The sequence below is a fragment of the Homarus americanus genome, unplaced genomic scaffold (assembly GCF_018991925.1).
Source record: "Homarus americanus isolate GMGI-L3 unplaced genomic scaffold, GMGI_Hamer_2.0 scaffold32929, whole genome shotgun sequence".
Classification (NCBI taxonomy): domain Eukaryota; kingdom Metazoa; phylum Arthropoda; class Malacostraca; order Decapoda; family Nephropidae; genus Homarus; species Homarus americanus.
In genome coordinates, this window is record NW_024737097.1 from 20683196 (window position 1) to 20703113 (window position 19918).

General features: G+C 38.3%; 1 protein-coding gene across 1 annotated transcript in view; it reads left to right on the forward strand.

The window, feature by feature from the left end:
• The window catches only part of LOC121873309 (centromere protein F-like), a 145070-nt gene that overhangs the window by 77059 nt on the left and 48093 nt on the right, over positions 1-19918 (forward strand). Inside the window, exons 20-23 of the mRNA XM_042376814.1 lie at positions 2713-3267; positions 4314-4418; positions 14798-14959; positions 17307-17458. Of these exons, the coding sequence (XP_042232748.1) occupies positions 2713-3267; positions 4314-4418; positions 14798-14959; positions 17307-17458 (974 nt within the window). The remainder of the gene's footprint in view (positions 1-2712; positions 3268-4313; positions 4419-14797; positions 14960-17306; positions 17459-19918) is intronic.

The window sequence follows — 19918 nt, forward strand, 5'->3', positions numbered from 1 at the left end:
CACTCAGCTGGGCAGTCACCCAGCTGACTCACATCGGGGAGAGAGCGCGGCTACGCAGTTTCAGTTTGCTGCCTCCACACACAAAATGTTCACTTCTCACACATACACACTCGTACTCTTCATTTTTCTTATTTTATAATTTTATATTATACTTTCTTTATTTCTAGTCCACATTAGAGTACTGTAATGATTTAAATTTTATTGTTTTTCTCAAATGACCATGGATAAATGATAAACATGCTAAGCTAGCAAAAAATACTTGGTGGGTTGGCTGTGCAAGGGCAAAATCCAAGCGTAAAGGTGGTTCAGGAGGTCAGATGCATATAAGTAAGGTCACATGCTCTGAGACTACTGTATTCACTTAAACACTAATGTATAGTGCATGTGAACTGATTCAATTTGCACAAAATACATGAAAATACATAGAGCGACTGAGTGTGGATATCCTCTCACTAGGCCTAACGATGTGTAACGGAGTGGCTGACTGAGCAGAGCCTCCCACGTGGGTCACATGTATTACTCAATTTTTGGATTGCATCATCATATCTCAGAATATTGCAAGTTATGTAAAAAAAAAGCCGTTTTTTTCTAAAAACCAGTTTTTGTGATATAGCTCGATTGCGACACTCAGCAATGCTACCTAGGTATGTTAATTCCTAGCCAATTCGCCAGGCCAACATACAGGCAATTAAAACATCTAATAATTACTTAATAAGTAATATTAGGAGGACATGTCGCTACCTTTTGGATCGTTATAATTTTGGACTACCTGCCTTTTCATTATTGTTTTGTTCTGAATGACAGCATAAGGGAATGGTGCTACACCTGAGCATGTGATTCGAAAAGTCATTCTTTAGGCTGAGAACGGCAGGAATTTTTCCAAGTGTGATTCCCCTTTAAGGAGTCTCAAATTCTTTTTATTGAATTTTTCCTGGGCTTGAGTCCACCTTGTCATTGCTTTTAAGATTATACAGTACAGCACAATGTACTGTACACAGGCTGTCCCTCTCTTATTCAGCATTCCATCAACTGGCAACTCCCAATTAATGGCATTCTTGCATCCTCCTCCTCCTCTCTTATGTCACCACAACTTTTCACCCATTTCCTTGTATTTCATAATACAGTAGAATGTCAATATAACACGAGATATGTTCCAAGAGAGGTCGCTTTAAACCGAATAAGCACTAAATCGAAGTGTTGTTTCATTGGAATTATTTAGTTTGGTACTTGAGAGAAACAAAAAATACTAAAAAGACTGACAGTCTACCCAGATGCACCTCCGCCCATCTCCTAGAATAAACAAAACATTGTTTCTTGTAGTATTATGTTAAAACAAGCACCCATAAATCAACACAGCTAAAATTATGGGACGTGAAATGGTCTGTTTACTCGCGATCAGCTGATGGGAAGAAGTGAGATATATTTGATAGTTGATGCCACAGTCTAGTGCTTATTTATTTTTCTGTCCTTCAGCGTGACTTTAAGTTTTCTCTTTTAAACTGACCTGGGAGAATATAATTAACATTGCTGGAATTCTTATAAGATAGTGATTAATTTGAATATAATCATGTTATAGTTTGCACTAGACAAAAATTTTAGTAATCATTTAGTACATTATTTTGAGTACATGTACAGTACAGCTTTGCCCTTAGGACAGTGTAGCGTGCCCAGAGAAACATTAGGCGCAAAATTTAAAATATGATGCACCAGATTGACTCATGCAAAATAGGAAAGATTCGCTTTAAATTAAAACATTGTCCTTAATTGTGGGTGTCGTATTAAATCAATAATCTTAAATTGATTCGCTTTAAAACGACGTTCTACTGTACAGGTCCACCACCGATTTTCCGGCACCCTTGGTTCCAAAGCCTTGCCGGATTATCCGTTTTGCCTGACCAACCGAGGTCAGGTAATAATAAATCAACAATACACCTCTGACCCACTAATGATACACCTCCCATATCTCTAAAGCACCATGGACTGCTAGAAACATAAATGAAACAAATATTAAATGTAAATTAAATGTGATAAAGCCATAATTTTGAGCAACATTGCTGTACACACTTTGTGTTCAAATGTACTACACAAGACTAAAATTTTTATCTCTCGTGCAAACTAAGTGATGTTTATACTCAAATTAATCATTATCTTACAAGGATTCCAGCAATGCAATTTATATTTGGCTAAGTCTAGTCAGCTAAATTTTATAAGATGAAAATGTTAAGCCTAAAACTATCTTCACCCTGGCTGGGAGGGAGGGAAGTTAAGTGGCCTTTCGTAATTTTGTCCAGATTAAAAGAGGTGCCTGACAATCCGTTCCCGGAAAATCGGTGGTGGACATGTACTGTACTTTTATCTCTCCCCATTTTTTCATTGCTCCTACCTTCCAGCAGTTGTTGCCTCGTTCCTTAGAATTTCCTTCTGCTTTTTCTCAATATTTTTTCACTTTTTTCTTTTCTTTGTGTTTCTCTTCATCTTTTCTTTCTCCTGTTTCTTCTTAATCTCTTTTACCTTCCTCATCCTCAGAGTCCTCATTATTTTTCTTCCCCAACAGAATCTTATTCCACCTCCTGCTTTTCATCTCCATCTCCCATTTTATTTTACTCATATTTTTTATTTATGTTCTAAGAAATAGTTTGAATATTTATGCATCGCTGTGTTTCCATGCAAATATTTTTTTTTAGTTTTGTACTAATTTTGAACATTTTGCAGATTCAGAAGGAGAATGTTGATCTGATTGTTCGCTTGGAATATCTTGAAAAACACAATGGACAGCAATATCGTACTATGTGTGGTCTAAGAAAACAAGTGGTTAAGCTGACCAAACAGCTCCAGGCAGCCAAGGAAGCTTCTGTCACCAAAATCCATGCTTCCCTCCAAACTGAGGAATTGAAAGCTCCTAATGTCATCCCCAATATTGATTCTCAAGAACTATTGATTACCCCTGAGCTGAAGGAAATTACCAGGAATAGTCAGGAGCAACTAATAATGCCTAAGAATGAAAAGAATAGCAGCTATTGTACTGAGTTATCTACTACCCCAAAGCACAGTGAAACTGGTGACAGTATGTCTTATGAAACAAAAACTTTGGTTTTAAAATTAAAAGATGCTGAATCTACTATTTCATCACTATGGCATCAACTGGAAATTGCAGCTGAAGAGATGGAGTCACTCAGAAAGGCAAACCAGAATAACAGCTGCAGTGGCCAACCTCAGGACTGTGTTGCAGAACTTGTCGTAATGAAATCCTCTGAAGGAGAGCAGAAAGTATGTTTTCTTGTTTTACACACACACACACACACACACATTGGGCTCAGAAACTGAAAAGCGACCACAACGCATTGTGGTTGTTTTCAAAATAACCAGAAAGCGAAATTTTGCGTTTGGATTTTACCCTAACCTAACCCAATCCAAACTAACCTAACCTGACCCAACCCAACCCAACCCAACCCACAGCAAAATCTCACTTCTGGTTATTTTCCAAACAATCACACTGCGTTGTGGTCACTTTTCGGTTTCTGAGCCCAACATACTGTATACAGTATATGCATGCATGTCACACATAGTAAGTAGAACCAACAAAGTGACAAGTAATGTGATCTAGCAATTAATGACTGCTTTATAACATGGGCATAGTGTCCTTGGGACCATAAACTAAGAGTGTAAGGGTATGTTTAATACTTATGTGTATGTGTGGACCTAAAACAAACTCATGTACATAAAATATGCTATGCTACAAAGAAGGCACTGATGAAACTAAAAGCTCACTTAATGGTTATGAGTACAAACTGATATTGGGATGGCCCTGAAACAGAGACAAATTAAGATGAATGTATACAGAAATATCCATAAGGTTTTTGTATGCGTAGGTTCAATTGGGAAGGTGGCAAGTTTTTATAAATACTGTACTAACAAATACTGTATGAGAAAAAAATCAAATTTTAATTCTTCCACTCTGGGTTTTGCGAATTAAATGTCCATCAGCTGCTTAAAGTGTTTTATTACAGTACTGGGCATATCTTCATTTTTATCATCATACCATTTCGCTGATTATAAGGCTAATATGTATTGGAAGAACAAGAAGGGAGTGATAGGATAGGATGAAACATGCAATAGGCATAAGGTGATGGACATCCAGGAGGCAGCAATTGAATGAAAAAGACAGGTATAACCAATTCAAGGATGGAGTATGCAATATGTGGGATGTATTTTGAATACTGGATTCTATTACTTATACAGATTCTTAAGTTTTGATGGTTGTTAATGAATTATGATAATCATTTGTACCTAATATTAGTTGTTTAAATTTTCAGTGTGAATTTAGTGATGCACACAGTAAAAGCACTTATGAGAAACTCCTGGAGGAAGAAAGAACAGCACTTCAGAAAGAGCTTGACAGTGTTCGGGACCAGCTCATGGTAAGTATGAGTATATATATATATATATATATATATATATATATATATATATATATATATATATATATATATATATATATATATATATATATATATATATATATATATATATATATATATATATATATATATATATATATATATATATAATTGCTTTCTATTGATTTTATAAGTGTAGGAATTTTTTTGTTGGTGATGCATGTGTGTTTGGGGACTGGCTGGGAACGTATCCCATTGAACCCCATGTTATAATGTTCCAGATCTACGATATTTCACTTAGCTATGGGTTTTTAAGGAACCTAACCCCATTGTTTATTGGGATTTACCTGTAATCATCCAATCCACCACCTAACCCTTATACCTGGTGCGTGGGGAATGATGCGTCACCCAGCCAACCGCCTGGAGGGAGTGTCAGTAAACAGGAAAGCCTCCGATAATGACAGTTCTACTAATGATGATTCATATTTAAGACCCTGGTTAATTTAGGACCCAATTCAATTCATGCCATTATTTTCTTTGCATTTAAGACAAATATACTGTAGAATAACGAATAAAGCCCAAAGGTTTTTGTGAACAAACATAAGAGTAGGGAGAGAGATAGTCATAGTATTCATATTAGCACGTGAATAATTGGGACAAAGATCGTAAACAATATACATATATACAGTATGTATACAGTATATATAAATAGATATATTCACATATTCAATTTTAGTGAAGACGAACCCGGGAGGGCGCAGCGACATTCACTGAGTGACTTAAAGGCAAGGGATAGTCACAACGATCTAAACGACTCACAAAGAAAATGTGCTTTGGTCCCCATGCTGACCCAAAGTCGTATAAGAAAATGTCCCAAATACAGTAAATGAGAGACATAACAAAATAAAAGTCACTCTACTTCATCACTGTGCTATTAAGTACAAATACCGTATATAATATCCTTGTGGAGGTGAGTATTTCAGCAATTAGAACACAAATTCGCGGAGCTTCCCCTTGTGTGTACTATAGCTGAATCGCCAGGCAAGAGATGAGGTTCGTGATGCGCATAGTGGGGGGTGAAGGAGGGGGTTTGAGAATTGTAATTAAATGCCAGGTAGCGACGTGTCCTAATATTACTTATTAAGTAATTATTAGATGTTTTAATTACCTGTATGTTGGCCTGGCAAATTGGCTAGGAATTAACATACCGAGGTAGCATTTGCTGATGTCGCATTCAGCTTGAACAAAAAATAAAAATTACATTTTCATGTAAAAATAAATAAATAAAAAATGTCTTGCGCAAGGAGGCTACTGGGCTTGTGAGTGGTGACGTCGGCATCACAATTATAAACATTCGTAGCTGGTGGGCCCTTTGTTTTCACGCATCTGAACAGGAAAAGGAGAAAAACTTTCTCGGGTTTTGTATGGAATTTTTGAGTCCCTATTCAACATGAGCAAGAGAGCAAGTGATGGTAGTGCTGGTTCAAAAGCTAAAAGAAAGTGTATAAGCTTAGCTGAGAAACTAGGTGTGTTAAAATGATATGAAAAGGGTGAGAGGTCTGTGGATAGTATAAGGAGCAAGCAATGAACATATTTTCTGAAGTGGATCCATTAATAGAACAAAGCATTAAAATTAACAGGGACGTGAAAAACACAAATGACCTCAACATAAAGATGTAAAATGAGAAAAGAAAGCTGCTGTGCAAGGTTCTTTCGACAGCTTTATTATTCTATGGCCTAAATCATCAACTTCAGCTACACCATCAAACTCAGCATCATAAGCAGCTTCATCAACAACTTCAGGTTCAGTAACAGTTTCAGCAACAGCTTTATGGAAAGCTACAGCTTCAGCCAGAGTTGAGCCTGATGACTTCGTCATGAGTAAAAACTCACACATCATTGGCTGTCCTTATGTTTTAGACTTTACCACCATTGGTGAGTAGAATTTTTGTTTTACATTCGTAAATATTATTTAAAACACACCTGAACAGTAAATAAGTGTTGCTTTCATATTCTTATGTAGAGAAATGAAAATATGTTTTCACATGTACGCACTTACATATATTAGCATTCTCAATCGTCCCGCTTTATTTCTTTACCATTAGTGGTAAGCTACTTCTATTGTTCCATTTATTAACATTAGATAACATTACTTAAAACATACATACAGGTATTAATTTTTTTACATTAAGTTCACTACAGCTACAACCAGGGTCTCATTTTGTTCAGGTTCTCATGTAGAACCATCGTCACTCACGAAAACAATGCCGACTTGTCCCGTCTTGTGTGTTTTAATATTCTACGTATTGTTAATGAATTGCATTGTTCATTTTGCATGCATAAACATTAATTCAATCAAATACACATTCAGTAATAAACAATAACGAATCTTTTGTACCTATTCTTAAGATAAATGACTGTTTCCTTGAGCGAGCACGTATACTTTGGCGTTCCACTATCAGTCTCACTTTTTTTCTTTAATATCAGTGGTTACTTCTACTCCCTGTACATTAAATAACAATAATTAAAACATACATATTTTTTACATTAATTTTATTACAACAACAACAATCAGGGTCTTATTTTCTTCAGTTTCTTATGTAGAATCATCGTCACTCACGAAAACAATGCCGTCTCTTATCCTCTTGTGTGTTTTTATATTCTATGTATTATTAATGAATTGTATTGTTCATTTTGCATATATAAAGATTAATTCAATCAAATACATATTCAGTTATAAACAATTATGAATATTTTATATATATTCTTAAGATAAATGATGCTCTTTCCTTAAATATGCACACATACTGTATGTTGGCGTTCCCAATTCGTCTCGGTTTATTCTTTGCCATTAGTGGTTAGCTAATTTTATTGTTCCATTTATTAACATTAAATAACATTACTTAAAACATATATATTCATTTTTCTACATTAATTTTACTACAGCTACAACCAGGGTCTTATTTCTTCATTTTCTTATGTAGAACCATCTTCCCAGACTCCTAGGTGTAAACACTTACGAAAACAATGGCGTCCCATCTCCTCTTGTGTGACCTTAATATTATTCATTTATATTGTATAAGGTGCATTCATAAACATTATTTAAAGAACATAGTTTGCATTTTTCATTAATTTTATTGTGTTTTGGGAAAAGAGGTAAAAAGCCACACAATAGATATGAAAAAGTCAGACTTTGGAACTCGTCTTATTATTGTTGCTTTATTTTAATGTAATTATTGTTTCACGAAACGATGATTCACCTTACACTGCAATATTGGAGGATACATTACCGTCATTATTCGAGGCTTTACTGCACTCTTTACCCTCACTGCAGTAACCTGTGTGATCAAGTGCAAACTTTTGTTTTTTGCTTATTAACTCTATTTCGACTCTCATCATGGCTCCCAAACGCAAACCTGATGCAAGTTATAGTAGTGCATCCAAGAAATGGAAAACAATTACAATGGAAGTGAAAGTTGACGTAATTAAACGTTCTGAAAAAGGCCAAACACCCTCAGTGATCGGTAAGGCGTTGGGCTTCAGTCGTTCAACAATCGGAATTATTTTGAAAGACAAAGAAAAAATTCATGAACATGTTAAAGGATCTACACCAATGCAGAAAACTGTGATAACAAAACAAAAAAGTGGATTGTTAATTGAAATGGAAAGATTGTTAGTGATATGGGTGGACGATTAAAATCATCTGCGTTTGCCTCTAAGTCTCGCCTTGATTTAGGAAAAGTGAGAAGTTTGCACACTGACATGAAGGCTAAATGTGGTGGTGAAAGTGATGGGTAAGATTTTGTTGCTAGTAGGGGCTGGTTTAATTGGTTCAAGGTAAGAGCAAATTTACATAACATTAAAGTGCAAGGTGAAGCAGTTAGTGCAGAGGAAGCTGCAGCAAGTGAATTTCCTGTTGCTTTAGCTAAAATAATTGAAGAAGGGAGTTATTGTGCTGAATAAGTTTTTATTATCGATGCGACTAGTTTATTTTGAAAAAGGATGCCCGAATGCACATGCCTTTGAAAACAAGAAAAAACAGAACCGGCGCATAGAGCTGGCAAGGAGAGGTTAACCTTACTGCTGGGGGGCAGTGCTGCAGGGGACTACAAACTAAAACCTTTGCTTGTCTACCAGTCAGAAAATCCTAGAGCTTTGAAGGGTGTTTTTAAGGCAGCACTTCCAATTATCTGGAAATCTAATAAAAAGGCTTGGGTGACATTGGCCCTTTTTGGAGACTGGTACCTAAATCATTTTGTGCATGAAGTGGAACAGTATTGTGCTTGAGAGTCAATACCTTTCAAAATATTATTGGGATTTGACAAAGTACTTGGCCATCTTGCATTTTTAGATATTGTTCATCCACACATTAAGGTTGTGTTACCTACCTCTAAATAACATTTGTTTTACAGCCTATGGACCTGAGGACATTTTCTCATGCTATCAGGGCAACAGAACAAAAAGAGGGTAGGATTTTAAAAGAATTTTGGAAGTCATACAACTTAATGATGATGTGAAAAACATTGCAGATTCATGGGTGGAAGTAAATGAAAACAATATGAATGGTGTTTGGAAAAAAATTCTGCCCACAGTTTGTCCACGATTTCAGGGGCTTTGAAAATTATGTTGGGGAAGTGACACAGACAGTGGTAGACCTTTGGGAACTAACTACAGCTTGATATTCATGAAGATAATGTCACACAGTTGCCCTAGTTTCATGCTGAAGAATTAAGCAATGAGGACTTGATTCAAGTGGAGAAGCAAATTTTGTCAGAGGATGTAGAGGAAGCTGAAACTCCAGAACCAAAGGGATTCATTACAAAAGAAATGGCAGATGGTTTTAGGCTTACCGAAGAAGGGTTGTTTAAATTTAAACAGCAAGATTCACCAAGATTTATAGAGATAGAGATGTTGCTGATTGTCTGTGATGCTGTAGAGAGTTTTATGACAAAAAGAAGAAAGTATCAGTTTAACCATCCCTTGAAATATGTTTTTAAGAAAGTCAAAATGCAGCCCAAACCAATCCCATCAACCTCTGCTACATCTCTAGAGCAACTCCAGAGTCAGTTTCCTCTACCTCACCAGATTCTCCAGAACCAATCCTATTAACATCTACACCACCATCACCATCTTCAGCTTCATCCCAATAAAGCCTCTGTCACTCCTACAAATGCCCATCGCTACATGCAAGCCAGCCCTAGGTTTAATATAAGTATAAACTTAAATTTTTACTTTCCTTTACTGTATTCTGTCATTTGATTTCTTCTTTTCTCTTAAATTGAGTGATTCGAGATGTATAAAAGGACTTAGGCTATGATATAGTGCACATAGGGTATGTGTTCCAACTTATGCACATTTTCAACTTAAGAACGTCCTCAGGAACAGAACTCGTTTGTAGCCCGGGGACCCCCTGTAAAGGCATAGATAACTAATGTAATGGAAAGTTAAGTCCATATGACACCTCCCCAGACATGCACCCTCTTGTTTGGTTGGTTGTTTGGGCGTTAGGCCTATCAGACTGCAAGGGACATTCAGATTGTCAGTGTCAAGCTACATCCACCAACATTAACACCTTCAAGTGTTAAAGATAATTCTAAGACCACATACTGTACACAATCACTACATACTATTATTACTACAGTAGACTCGGGGGTTATGTTCCTGGGACCCTGCGTAAAGCCAAAAAATAATTAAAAGTTAGAAACACTCCTAAAAATCCCCTAAATCGCCCTTAAATCACTATATATACGTACATATACACTAGAACTCATAAATCACTACTGTAATGTAATATCAACATCTGTAACAATTCCATAACAGCATTAATAGAACACAGACATTATGTAGACAGACATATGTTGTTGTTTTGAGATTATTCATCCCCTTCCCATGTCACTGTGGGGGGATCATCAAGCTCAGATGACGATACAGCAGAGGATGTGTGCAGCTCAAAGTCACTGCGACAAGTTGAGGGCATTGGCTGATCTGCTGAAGATGTTGATGCTGAGGTTTTCTTAAAGAACATGGTGATGGGAAGCTGTTGTTTGTTGTTTCTCAAGCTGCTGGAACATATTTTTATCCTGAGCCATAAGGCATGTAAGACCTCGTGAGAAGTTGATGCTGCGCTTCATAGAGGGGTTATACTCAGACACGAAGTTTTTCAAGTGCTCGGCCACCTGAAACACTTCACTAACCTTGTGTATATCCCAACATGCTGGCTCTTCTTGTTCTTCATCATCGTTGCCACCGCCGTCGCCGCCTTCTTCGTCCGCTCTCACTATTTCCCCCCAACTCACCATCAGTCAGAGTTTCCTTCTGCCCTTCAATTAACTCCTCTATTTCCTGCTCGCCCACAGCCCTGACCACCTTCACGGTGTGCTTTACTTCAGAGTCAATCGTAGGGAATCCTTTGAAGTCACGCACACAGTCACTCCACAGTGCCCACCAAAACGAATTAACTGTCTCTGGTTTCAGTGCATCCATGGCCTCCTTCGCAAAACTGATGCAATTAGCAATGTTGAAATCCTTCCAGCATGCCATAACACTGTTGTTAGTGCCATCTTTCATGTCATTGCGAATGCGGACGAAGGTGAGGCGTGTGTGCGCTGTCTTAAACCATTGAATCTCGCCCTGGTTGAGAGGCTGGAGGTGTTGTTGGGTGGAAGGAACACTACCTCGACATCATCGTGTGCAAATTTTATGGCATCTGGGTGGCCTGGTGCGTTGTCAACGACCAGCAACACTTTGAAAGGCAGGCCCAGCTTCTCTAGGTAGCTCTTTACCTCGGAGATAAAACATTTGTGGAACCACTCAAGGAAAAGCATTGCTGTCACCCAGGCTTTCTTGTTTGACTGCCAGTAGACAGGGAGGAGATTCTATTTTTTTTCCCCTTCAGAGCACGAGGGTTGGCAGACCTATAAATCAAGCCTGGCTTTATCATATGCCCTGCTGCGTTGCCACATGGCAGGACAGTGACACGGTCCTTCGCAGCCTTGAACCCAGGGGCCTGCTTCTCAGACTTGGAAATGTAGGTTCTGGTTGGCATTTTCTTCCAAAACAAACCTGTTTCGTCAGCGTTGAAGACCTGCTCTAGAAGATACCCATTTTCCTCAATCAATTTCCTGAATCCTTCTGGGAACACCCATGCAGCTGCCTCGTCCGCCTGTGCCGATTCTCCAGTGAGTAATATTTTTCAGGTTGAAATGCTTCCAGAAACTTTTGAGCCAACCTGCACTGGCTTTAAAATTCTTCTCAGAGCTGGTGGATGCTTCTCCCTGAGGAACCTCAGATTTAAACTGGTCATAAAGACTCGGTGCCTTCTCCCTGAGCACGTTGCCATCGATGGGGACACGTTTCTGGTTCATATCCTCCACCTAAATGTTTAATAGCCTTCTCCACCTTCACTAGATTTACGTCTCTAACCTGGCAGTAAATGAGGCACTTGTGGACATGGTTTCGCGAATTTCCCTCTCCCGAATCTTGATGGAACTCACGCTTGATTTGTTCCGCACGTTCCTCCATGGCACAGCAGCGATCAACATGCTGCCTTTTATTAAGTCTAACACGGCCACTTTTTCTTCCAGGGTCATCACAGAGCGTTGTTTCTTCACTGGAGGACCAGAGGCAGAGGTTGGCTTGTGTTTGGGCATTATAAACGAGTATGAGAGAGGTTTAAGTGCACTAAATTGACACACACGAGAGGCAGCTGTTAATCCGATGATACACGCGCGGCAACTGAGACAGAGAGGTGGCGGGGTGGTGCGTTTGGCGGGCGTGCGACCCATTTTGAAAGTTTTGAGCTTGAAATTGGAAATTGTAACCTAATCCCCGGGGTAATCCGCGTATAGTTGAAACCGGGTCAGAAAAATACGCGTAAGTTGCGAGTCTACTGTACTGTCACTCGAGATCGAGTATGACAATCATCTAGCTATGATACAATGATATGAGTTATTAAAGATGTCACCTTTGTTGGTCAGCTCTGAGGTGACTCAGGAGGCTGATATGGGACCAGCAGGGCCATCTAGTGTGGGAGAGGCGGCTACAGCTTCTTTCCGGCTGTGACATTTGTCTGCCTTGGTATGCAGTCCGGCTAACTTGGAAGTATTGACACCTTCTCATATGAAGCTCCTCCAAGCGTTATGGTATGGAGTGATTGTCTGCCAGGTTGATTTGGCACTTTTTCAGGTTTGTCTTAAGACTATCCTTATATATTTTCTGTTGCCCACCAGCATTAAGTCTGTCATTCGTCAGGTGACTGTAAAGTAGCTGTTGTTTTGGGAATTTATTGTCTTCCATGCTCCTACAGTTGGTTTCAGCAAGAATACTGGCATTTGTTCTCTTGTCTTCCCAGCGAACTCGTGGGATGGAATGTAGACTACTTTGGTAAAAGTTTTCAAATGCCTTGGTGTGCCTCCTATACCGTATGTGACCCATGTCTCGTTGTCATGAAGCAGGGTGGGGAGGACCACTGATTGATATAAAAGCAGCTTTGTAGATAATTTCATCTCCCTACACCTGAAGACACGGGTACAGAATCTGCCAAAGACTTAAGTTGCGCATCTGATCCGTTGATGAATCCCTTTTCATCGATGTCCATGGTGGTGGGTCGTCTTATGTTGAAAAGTCCATTTGTCCGTTACTGGATGTCCATCCCGCTGGCTAAATGGCACTGGCACAAGTAAGGAAGGCAGCCAAGAAAATGTAAAAGAGAGTTGGTTCCAGTACACACCCTTGTTTTTCTCTTATTTGAATGGGAAGGAACTCAGACTGGGTGCTGTTCACTGCCATTCATGCCATCATGGAGTTCCCTCACAATGGTGATGAATTTTGGTGGGCAACCAAAACCAATGAGGTTCTGCTAGAGGTCTTCCCTGTTGACCGAGTCGAGGCCTTAGTAAAGTTGATGAAGGCCATGTACAAGTCATGATGTTGTTCTCTGCACTTTTCCTGTATCTGGCAGGCAGTAAAGCTCATGTCAGAAGTGCCAAGTAATGGTCTTAAGTTCACATTGAGATTCTAGGAGGAAGTTTTCTGCCTCATAAAGAAGTCTGTTTAGGAGGACTTGTTCTTATAAATATTGACAATGGAGGCATCTTTAAGAGCTTGGAGGATTTCCTCTTTCTCCCTTATATTCTCCAGGAGTGAGATGAGACAGCTGGTAAGCAGAGGTCCTCCTGCTTTATACACCTCAGCTGGGATTCCATCAAGCCCTGTGGCTTTGTTATTTTTCATCTGCTTGATGGCAGTAGCTATCTCATCATGGGATGTAGGATAGCTGAGGTGGGTCAGCTCTTGGTGCTGAGGGACCTGCTGGGTAGTCAGGACATCCACTTTGGTGTTTCAGTTGAGCAGCAAATGGTATTGCTCTTTCCACCACTGATAAATGCCTTCTTCATCTTTCATTGTGAGTTACCATCAGATGAGCGGAGGGGGACTGTTCCATGAGTGGTTGGGCCATACATTGTTTTTGTGGAATTGAAAGATTCACACATCTTGTGTTGATACAAAAAATTTTCCATTTCAAACGCTTTGTTTTTCCAACATTCGTTCTTTAGATGGCAAAGTTTGCTCTGGACCATTGCTTTCTTCTGGCGGAAGATATCAGCTTTGATCTGAAACTGGGGGGTTGTTCTGCCAGTCAGTGAAAGCAGCACCTTTACCATCTATGAGTCCATTGAATTCCTGGTTATTTTCATCAAACCAGTCCTGTTGTTTTCTTTCGCTGCAGGGTTTTGTGATAACAACATCGAGGATACCCCATTTGGCATTCAGATTTAGGTTGTTTGTTATTGGGTTTGTTTAACAGCCCCTTGTTGCACTTCTCTCTGAAAGCATGTTTTACTGCTTAATCCAACAGTCGCTTGGTGTTAAAACCTCTTCTAGAGGCTTGTTGCCTTCGCCGTTTTGGAGCAATGTGAAAGGATAGTTTACTATTATAAAAATGCCGCCTTTGGTTCGTTAAATATTTATCCTGACAGTGGTACAGCCAAAAATAGATCCACCAATCACCATTACATACAGCCTTGCTTTACCAAGTATTGCCAAGTAAAATTGCTAGTATGAGACCCATGGTGGGGTCAGTGCATCTTTGGTTGACTGTACATCCTCGTAGGATGGAACTAGTTGACATCATGAATAATTATCCTTATTGATGTGTGTACTGTATGTGTTTGTATGTGTCAGTGTCTGTTTGTATACTTACTGGACAAAGCTATATTGTATAGACAGTATTGTGTAAATCAATTAAACTGTAGGTATATACAGTCTTACTTTGTTTTATTTCACACAAAAAAAATGGCTGAGATATCTGACTATCCTACGCTGTACAGTATGTGCAAATTTCACAAAATAATACCCCTAATAACCAATTTTATTAACATGACACTTTTCTAATCTCTTAGGGGTCACAGGAGCAGCTCAGGACCTTGAAGTGTTTAGAGGACCAAGTTAACACTGAGAGTATGGAGGCCAAAGAAAGGTTGAACCAAGCCTTGTATGATCTAAGAAGAACTAAAGATCAGAACAAACTTACTTGTGATATGGTTGAGGAACTAGAGGAAAAGGTAAAAGATTAAAGGATATCCCGTAATCTGTAGAGATATACTGTATAGAATACCAAGAATATAGTGTGCATGTACAGTCCTGTTCAAGATTCTTCGAACACTGCTGGAGACAGCTGGCAACTCAAGGCCGTTTGTTTACTATAGTACAAAGTAAAAATTATGAATAAATGTAAAAGTGATCGATTACTTAGTTCCCCGTTGCCTAATTTAATGGTTGGGCTCTGTTGTTTCATATTATATTATACTACGTACTATAGTAAACAAACAGCCTTGTGTTGCCAGCTGTCTCCGGCAGGGTTCGAGGAATCTTCAACGAGACTGTACATTCGCCACAAAAAGTTTTCAAACATTGGGTCACGACACATTTTAGAATGAACACTATGGCTTATGTCTTGTAAGAATGGCTGTTATATCTGGTTGCAAAGCAGCTCAACATTTTGAAGAAATATATTTTGCTCATCTGTATAATATATACAGGTGAAAAGTAGTAATTTAATTTACAATAAAACTTCCTCAGAGAGCAATGTTCAGATTTCTCATTCGTTTTGTCATATTGCATGAACCTAAAACCCAGTTTTAGTCACCCTCTTCCATTGACGAGTTGTCGTGTTTACTCCCACACACCGCACTACAGTGCTTGACGAGAGGTGTGGCAGTAAAATGAACTACAGTGAACCCTCGAAGATTCGGACCCTGTAAATCCGGATTTCGGTAGATATGAACACAAAATTTGGGGGTTCTGGGCTAAGAAGCCTCCCTAAGAAGCATTCCCAAAACAGGTAGTTTTAGGCTTAAAGATTTTATCTTATAAAATATCACAGACTAAACTTAGCAGAATATAACTTGCATTGCTGGAATCCTTGTAAGATAGCAAATAATTTGAGTATAGTAGTTTGCACAAGATAAAATTTTTAGTCCTTTAGTGTACTGTACTGTAGTACATTTGAGTACAAAGTGAGTACAGTAATATGTTGCTAAGAAATATGACTTTTTCACAGGAAAAAGTCTGTATAATTAACCCCAGTGGTCAGGATAATAAGTACTGTATTTTTGGATTTTTTTATATCATTATTTATTGGATCTTTGATGGTTCGCTGTACTGTAATTCCATTATTATAAGTTAATTTTACTGCTACACCTCCATGTTCAGCTCTGCAGTGTAATGTCCTTCGTGACTCAAGTTTTTTAAAACTGGTTGTGAACACAACGACCCCAGTCAACGGAAGAGAGTGATTAAAACTCTGGGCGTTAGTGTGTTCAAGAACTTTTGTGGTGCAATTCAAGATTATTTTATTTAAATCAACACTGCACTGTGCTATATATTATCAATATGTTAACTAAATTTCAGAATGACCAATAATTTCAATGAAAAATGCAAAAATATTCAAGACACCAACAAAATAGATGTTCACTCCACTGTAAACAAAGTCCAACTGACGCCTTGTGGCTGAGTCAAGCATCTGATGGGTGCACAAAAAACTAGTTCCCTGTACTGCATATACAAAACATGCAAAAATGTTAAAGAGCACAACTTTATTAATATTTACTCCACTGGAAATGAATGTAAACATAGAACAGATTACTGAATTGACAGACTAGCCCATCAGCTGATCAGCTGTTGCTCACAACAAAACGTGATGTTCGTAAGGATTTCGTTAATCTAATTTTTGCTCATTAACCGAATCAAAGATTCTTATGGAAGGTAATTCTTTAACCGAGGGACCACTGTATATGCTGATAAGGAACAAAAATCTTTCAGCAGGTTTTATATGCTGTCATTTGTTTATGAAACCTAGAGTGTACATACAGTACTCCTATAATTACACTTACTAAAATCTCAAAATTTTTATTATCACAACTTGTGTTAATTTTTAAATGAGTTACCCTGTATCTTGTATTATTTTATTGTTTACATAAATGATATCCATGCCAAGTTATAGTTAGTTAAGTTCTACTTTCAATTAGACCTTATTTGATTTATGAAACCTTTTAATAACCTTATACGTACAGTAGAGCTATCACTAAGAATGTGACACTCGTGGCTTAGTGCTTACCTTAGTTAGCTTCTAGGGTTCTGGGTACAATAATCAAGCTAGGTCATCACCAATTACAATAAACTTTACTCTGGATATCCCATTCAGTTCAGATGTAATTGAGTGTCAATTCATCATAGTAGGTTAACAGCAGACCTTAAGTTGCCTTGGCATAATGTATACCACATTGGGTTCATGCACTGTGGGCTACTGAAGAGTCATTATTGTGTCACCTGTGCCTTATAAATGTCATGTCATGTTCATATTTTGTTTATCATTAATGCTCATTGATGATTTTTTCTTTTCTAACTCAGGTCACCACTCTGGAAACTCAGCTTAAGAGTGTTGTAGAAAACAGGAAGCAGTTATTAGAGGAAAATAAGAAGTTGAGGCAGTCATCTAGTATGCTCCAAGAGGATAATAAGCCAGAGAGAGAGACAGAACTTCCTTCATCAGTTATTATTGGGTATGGAGATTCTACTGTTATTTTTTATGTTTATTTATTTATTTTTTTTTTTTTGTGAGTGTGTGTGTGTGTGTTTGCTTGCTTCCATTCATCTTCAGTATTTTTTAAACCGAATTTTAACATTTACAGGGTAATTCCTTTTTACTTTGAGATACAGTACTACTTCCCATATGGTGCCCTGTATATATAGCTGCAGTGTGATTCACTGCACACTTAGGATGGATATATTCTACTTAAGTTTGTTGGTAGGATGACACAGAAGTTATCAAACATGTAACTAAAGAATTATAGTAGCTTTATGTCCATCCTTCAATTACAGGATCCAAACTACGGGTACCCTTCAATTACGGTACAATAGTGACGTTCCTGAAAACCCTATTGTAAATCAAATTAAAATCAAATCATAGTTTTCCATTGATTAACATTATGAATTAGTAGATATTTTCTCTCATTTCATATGAATGATGAGGTTGAATTTGATTATTGAAATACTGTACTTAAACCCTACGCCCTGGGCTAGGGTGCTGCTGGCCGTACCCCTCACACAGGGTAAATAAAAAAAATCAACTTTTCCCAAAAATCTTTTTTTTACATTTTTAAATGATAAAACAATAAAAAAGAAGTAATAAAAACTGTATATTGACCCTCTAGAAACTTCCCTGGGGCAGCAGTGGCAAGGGAGATAAGGGGACAGTGTTGTTTTGACAGCTGACGCTCGTGGTCACTACACACCTAGCGGCCATCTTCTGCTTGCCTTTGTGTCCGGGATGGCTAGTAATGCATATATTTACTGATCATAATACTTATTTCCTATAAATAATTCATTAAGAATTTATTTTATTTGCATTATTTTTCATGAAAAGTGCTTGGCAACACACACGCAGTCTGTCGCCAGGTTGAGAGACGACTCCATGGCGACAGGCTAATGCGTACTAACCGCACTGAGCCCACCCATGCTACCCTGTGTGTGGCGTGACCACCAAATAGTCACGCTAGAACCTAATAACCTGCGCTGGGCATTCAAACAATGGTGCGAAAGGGCACACTTTCCAGAACGTCAACCGGGGCGTAGGGGTTAAATTTGACATCATCACTTTTTATGCTCTGGTTGAGTGATGAAGGGGATAGAGGAGAAAAGAAGATTGTTTAAGGACTGGAAGATAGGTGTTGAAAAGTAGGAGTACCTGAAGACCAAGTGCAGGACCAGGAGAGAGGCTAGCAAGGCTTAAAAGCATGAACAGGATGCACTTATTTTACGATAATGTTTTATTAACCCGGCACCAAATGTACCTAAATACATACTGTTATATGGGAATTATGGTGAAATTGAATACTGTTGTTATAAAGGGAATGCGGGGTGACAAGCATTGGAAAAAGTTGTCTCCTCAGTCCAGCCAGCACTCCCTCCCTCCCTCACCCCCCTGGCTACACACCCAGGCACATTTTTTTTTTTTTTTTTTGTTATAGGTTTCCTAAACTTTCATTTTTGGGGTATTGGAACATATGCGTGATTTAAATGTCCGCATTGAGGTATACAGTAGCCCGGGGAATCATGATGTGTTGATAAACCGCCTGCTATTTTCATATACACACCATCTCCTGCACTGAATATACCTATTAATTATTCTTATATGTTTTTATATTACTATACGTATAATATACAGGAGGTCCCCGACTTACAAACAGGGTTAAACTTGAACTTTGCAGTATTTTATTTACCTGATGACTTATTTTTTACTTTCATTTACTGTATTTTGTCATTCTATTTCTTCTTTTGTCTTGAATTAAGTGATTTTAGATGTATATAAGGATTTAGGCTATAATATAGTGGGGGATTTTAAACATTGTTTTTTAAGTACAGTATGCATATAGCTTGTGTTCCGACTTACGGACGTCCTCAGGAACGGAACCCGTTCATAACCCGGGGACCCCCTGTATAGTATTTTCTTTATTCATAAGGCACACGAGTTCTACAACCTGGATGACATGATTATTGATGGAAGTGGATGCAAGATTCATAAGTGACTGGAAGGAATTTAGGGAACTACTTGTACTGCCTTTTTTTAACAGCAAGAGGACCTTCTCTTTTTGTGAAAGGAAAGACGTATGCAACTGATGTGAGAAGTGTGATATTGTATGGCAATGAAACATGGGCACTTAAAATAGGATGACATAGATAGGCTTAAATAGTGTAAGTTGAAATGAGAGAGGTGAGGTGCATGTGTAATGTGACACTGAAACATAGGAAATCCTATTTAGAGCTAAGAGGGCAACTGGGCATTGAGAGTACAGCATGGGTCTCAAAATGGCCATGAATTGCCAAATCCGCAAATATAATTTGCTCACCAGGCAGAGGGTGGGGGGAGGTGTTACATTTTTACTCGTGCGCAAAGAAATGTATACAGTGATATCCTCGTTAGCCGGAACAATTGGTGCAGAGCATTTCCGGGTAACGAGACG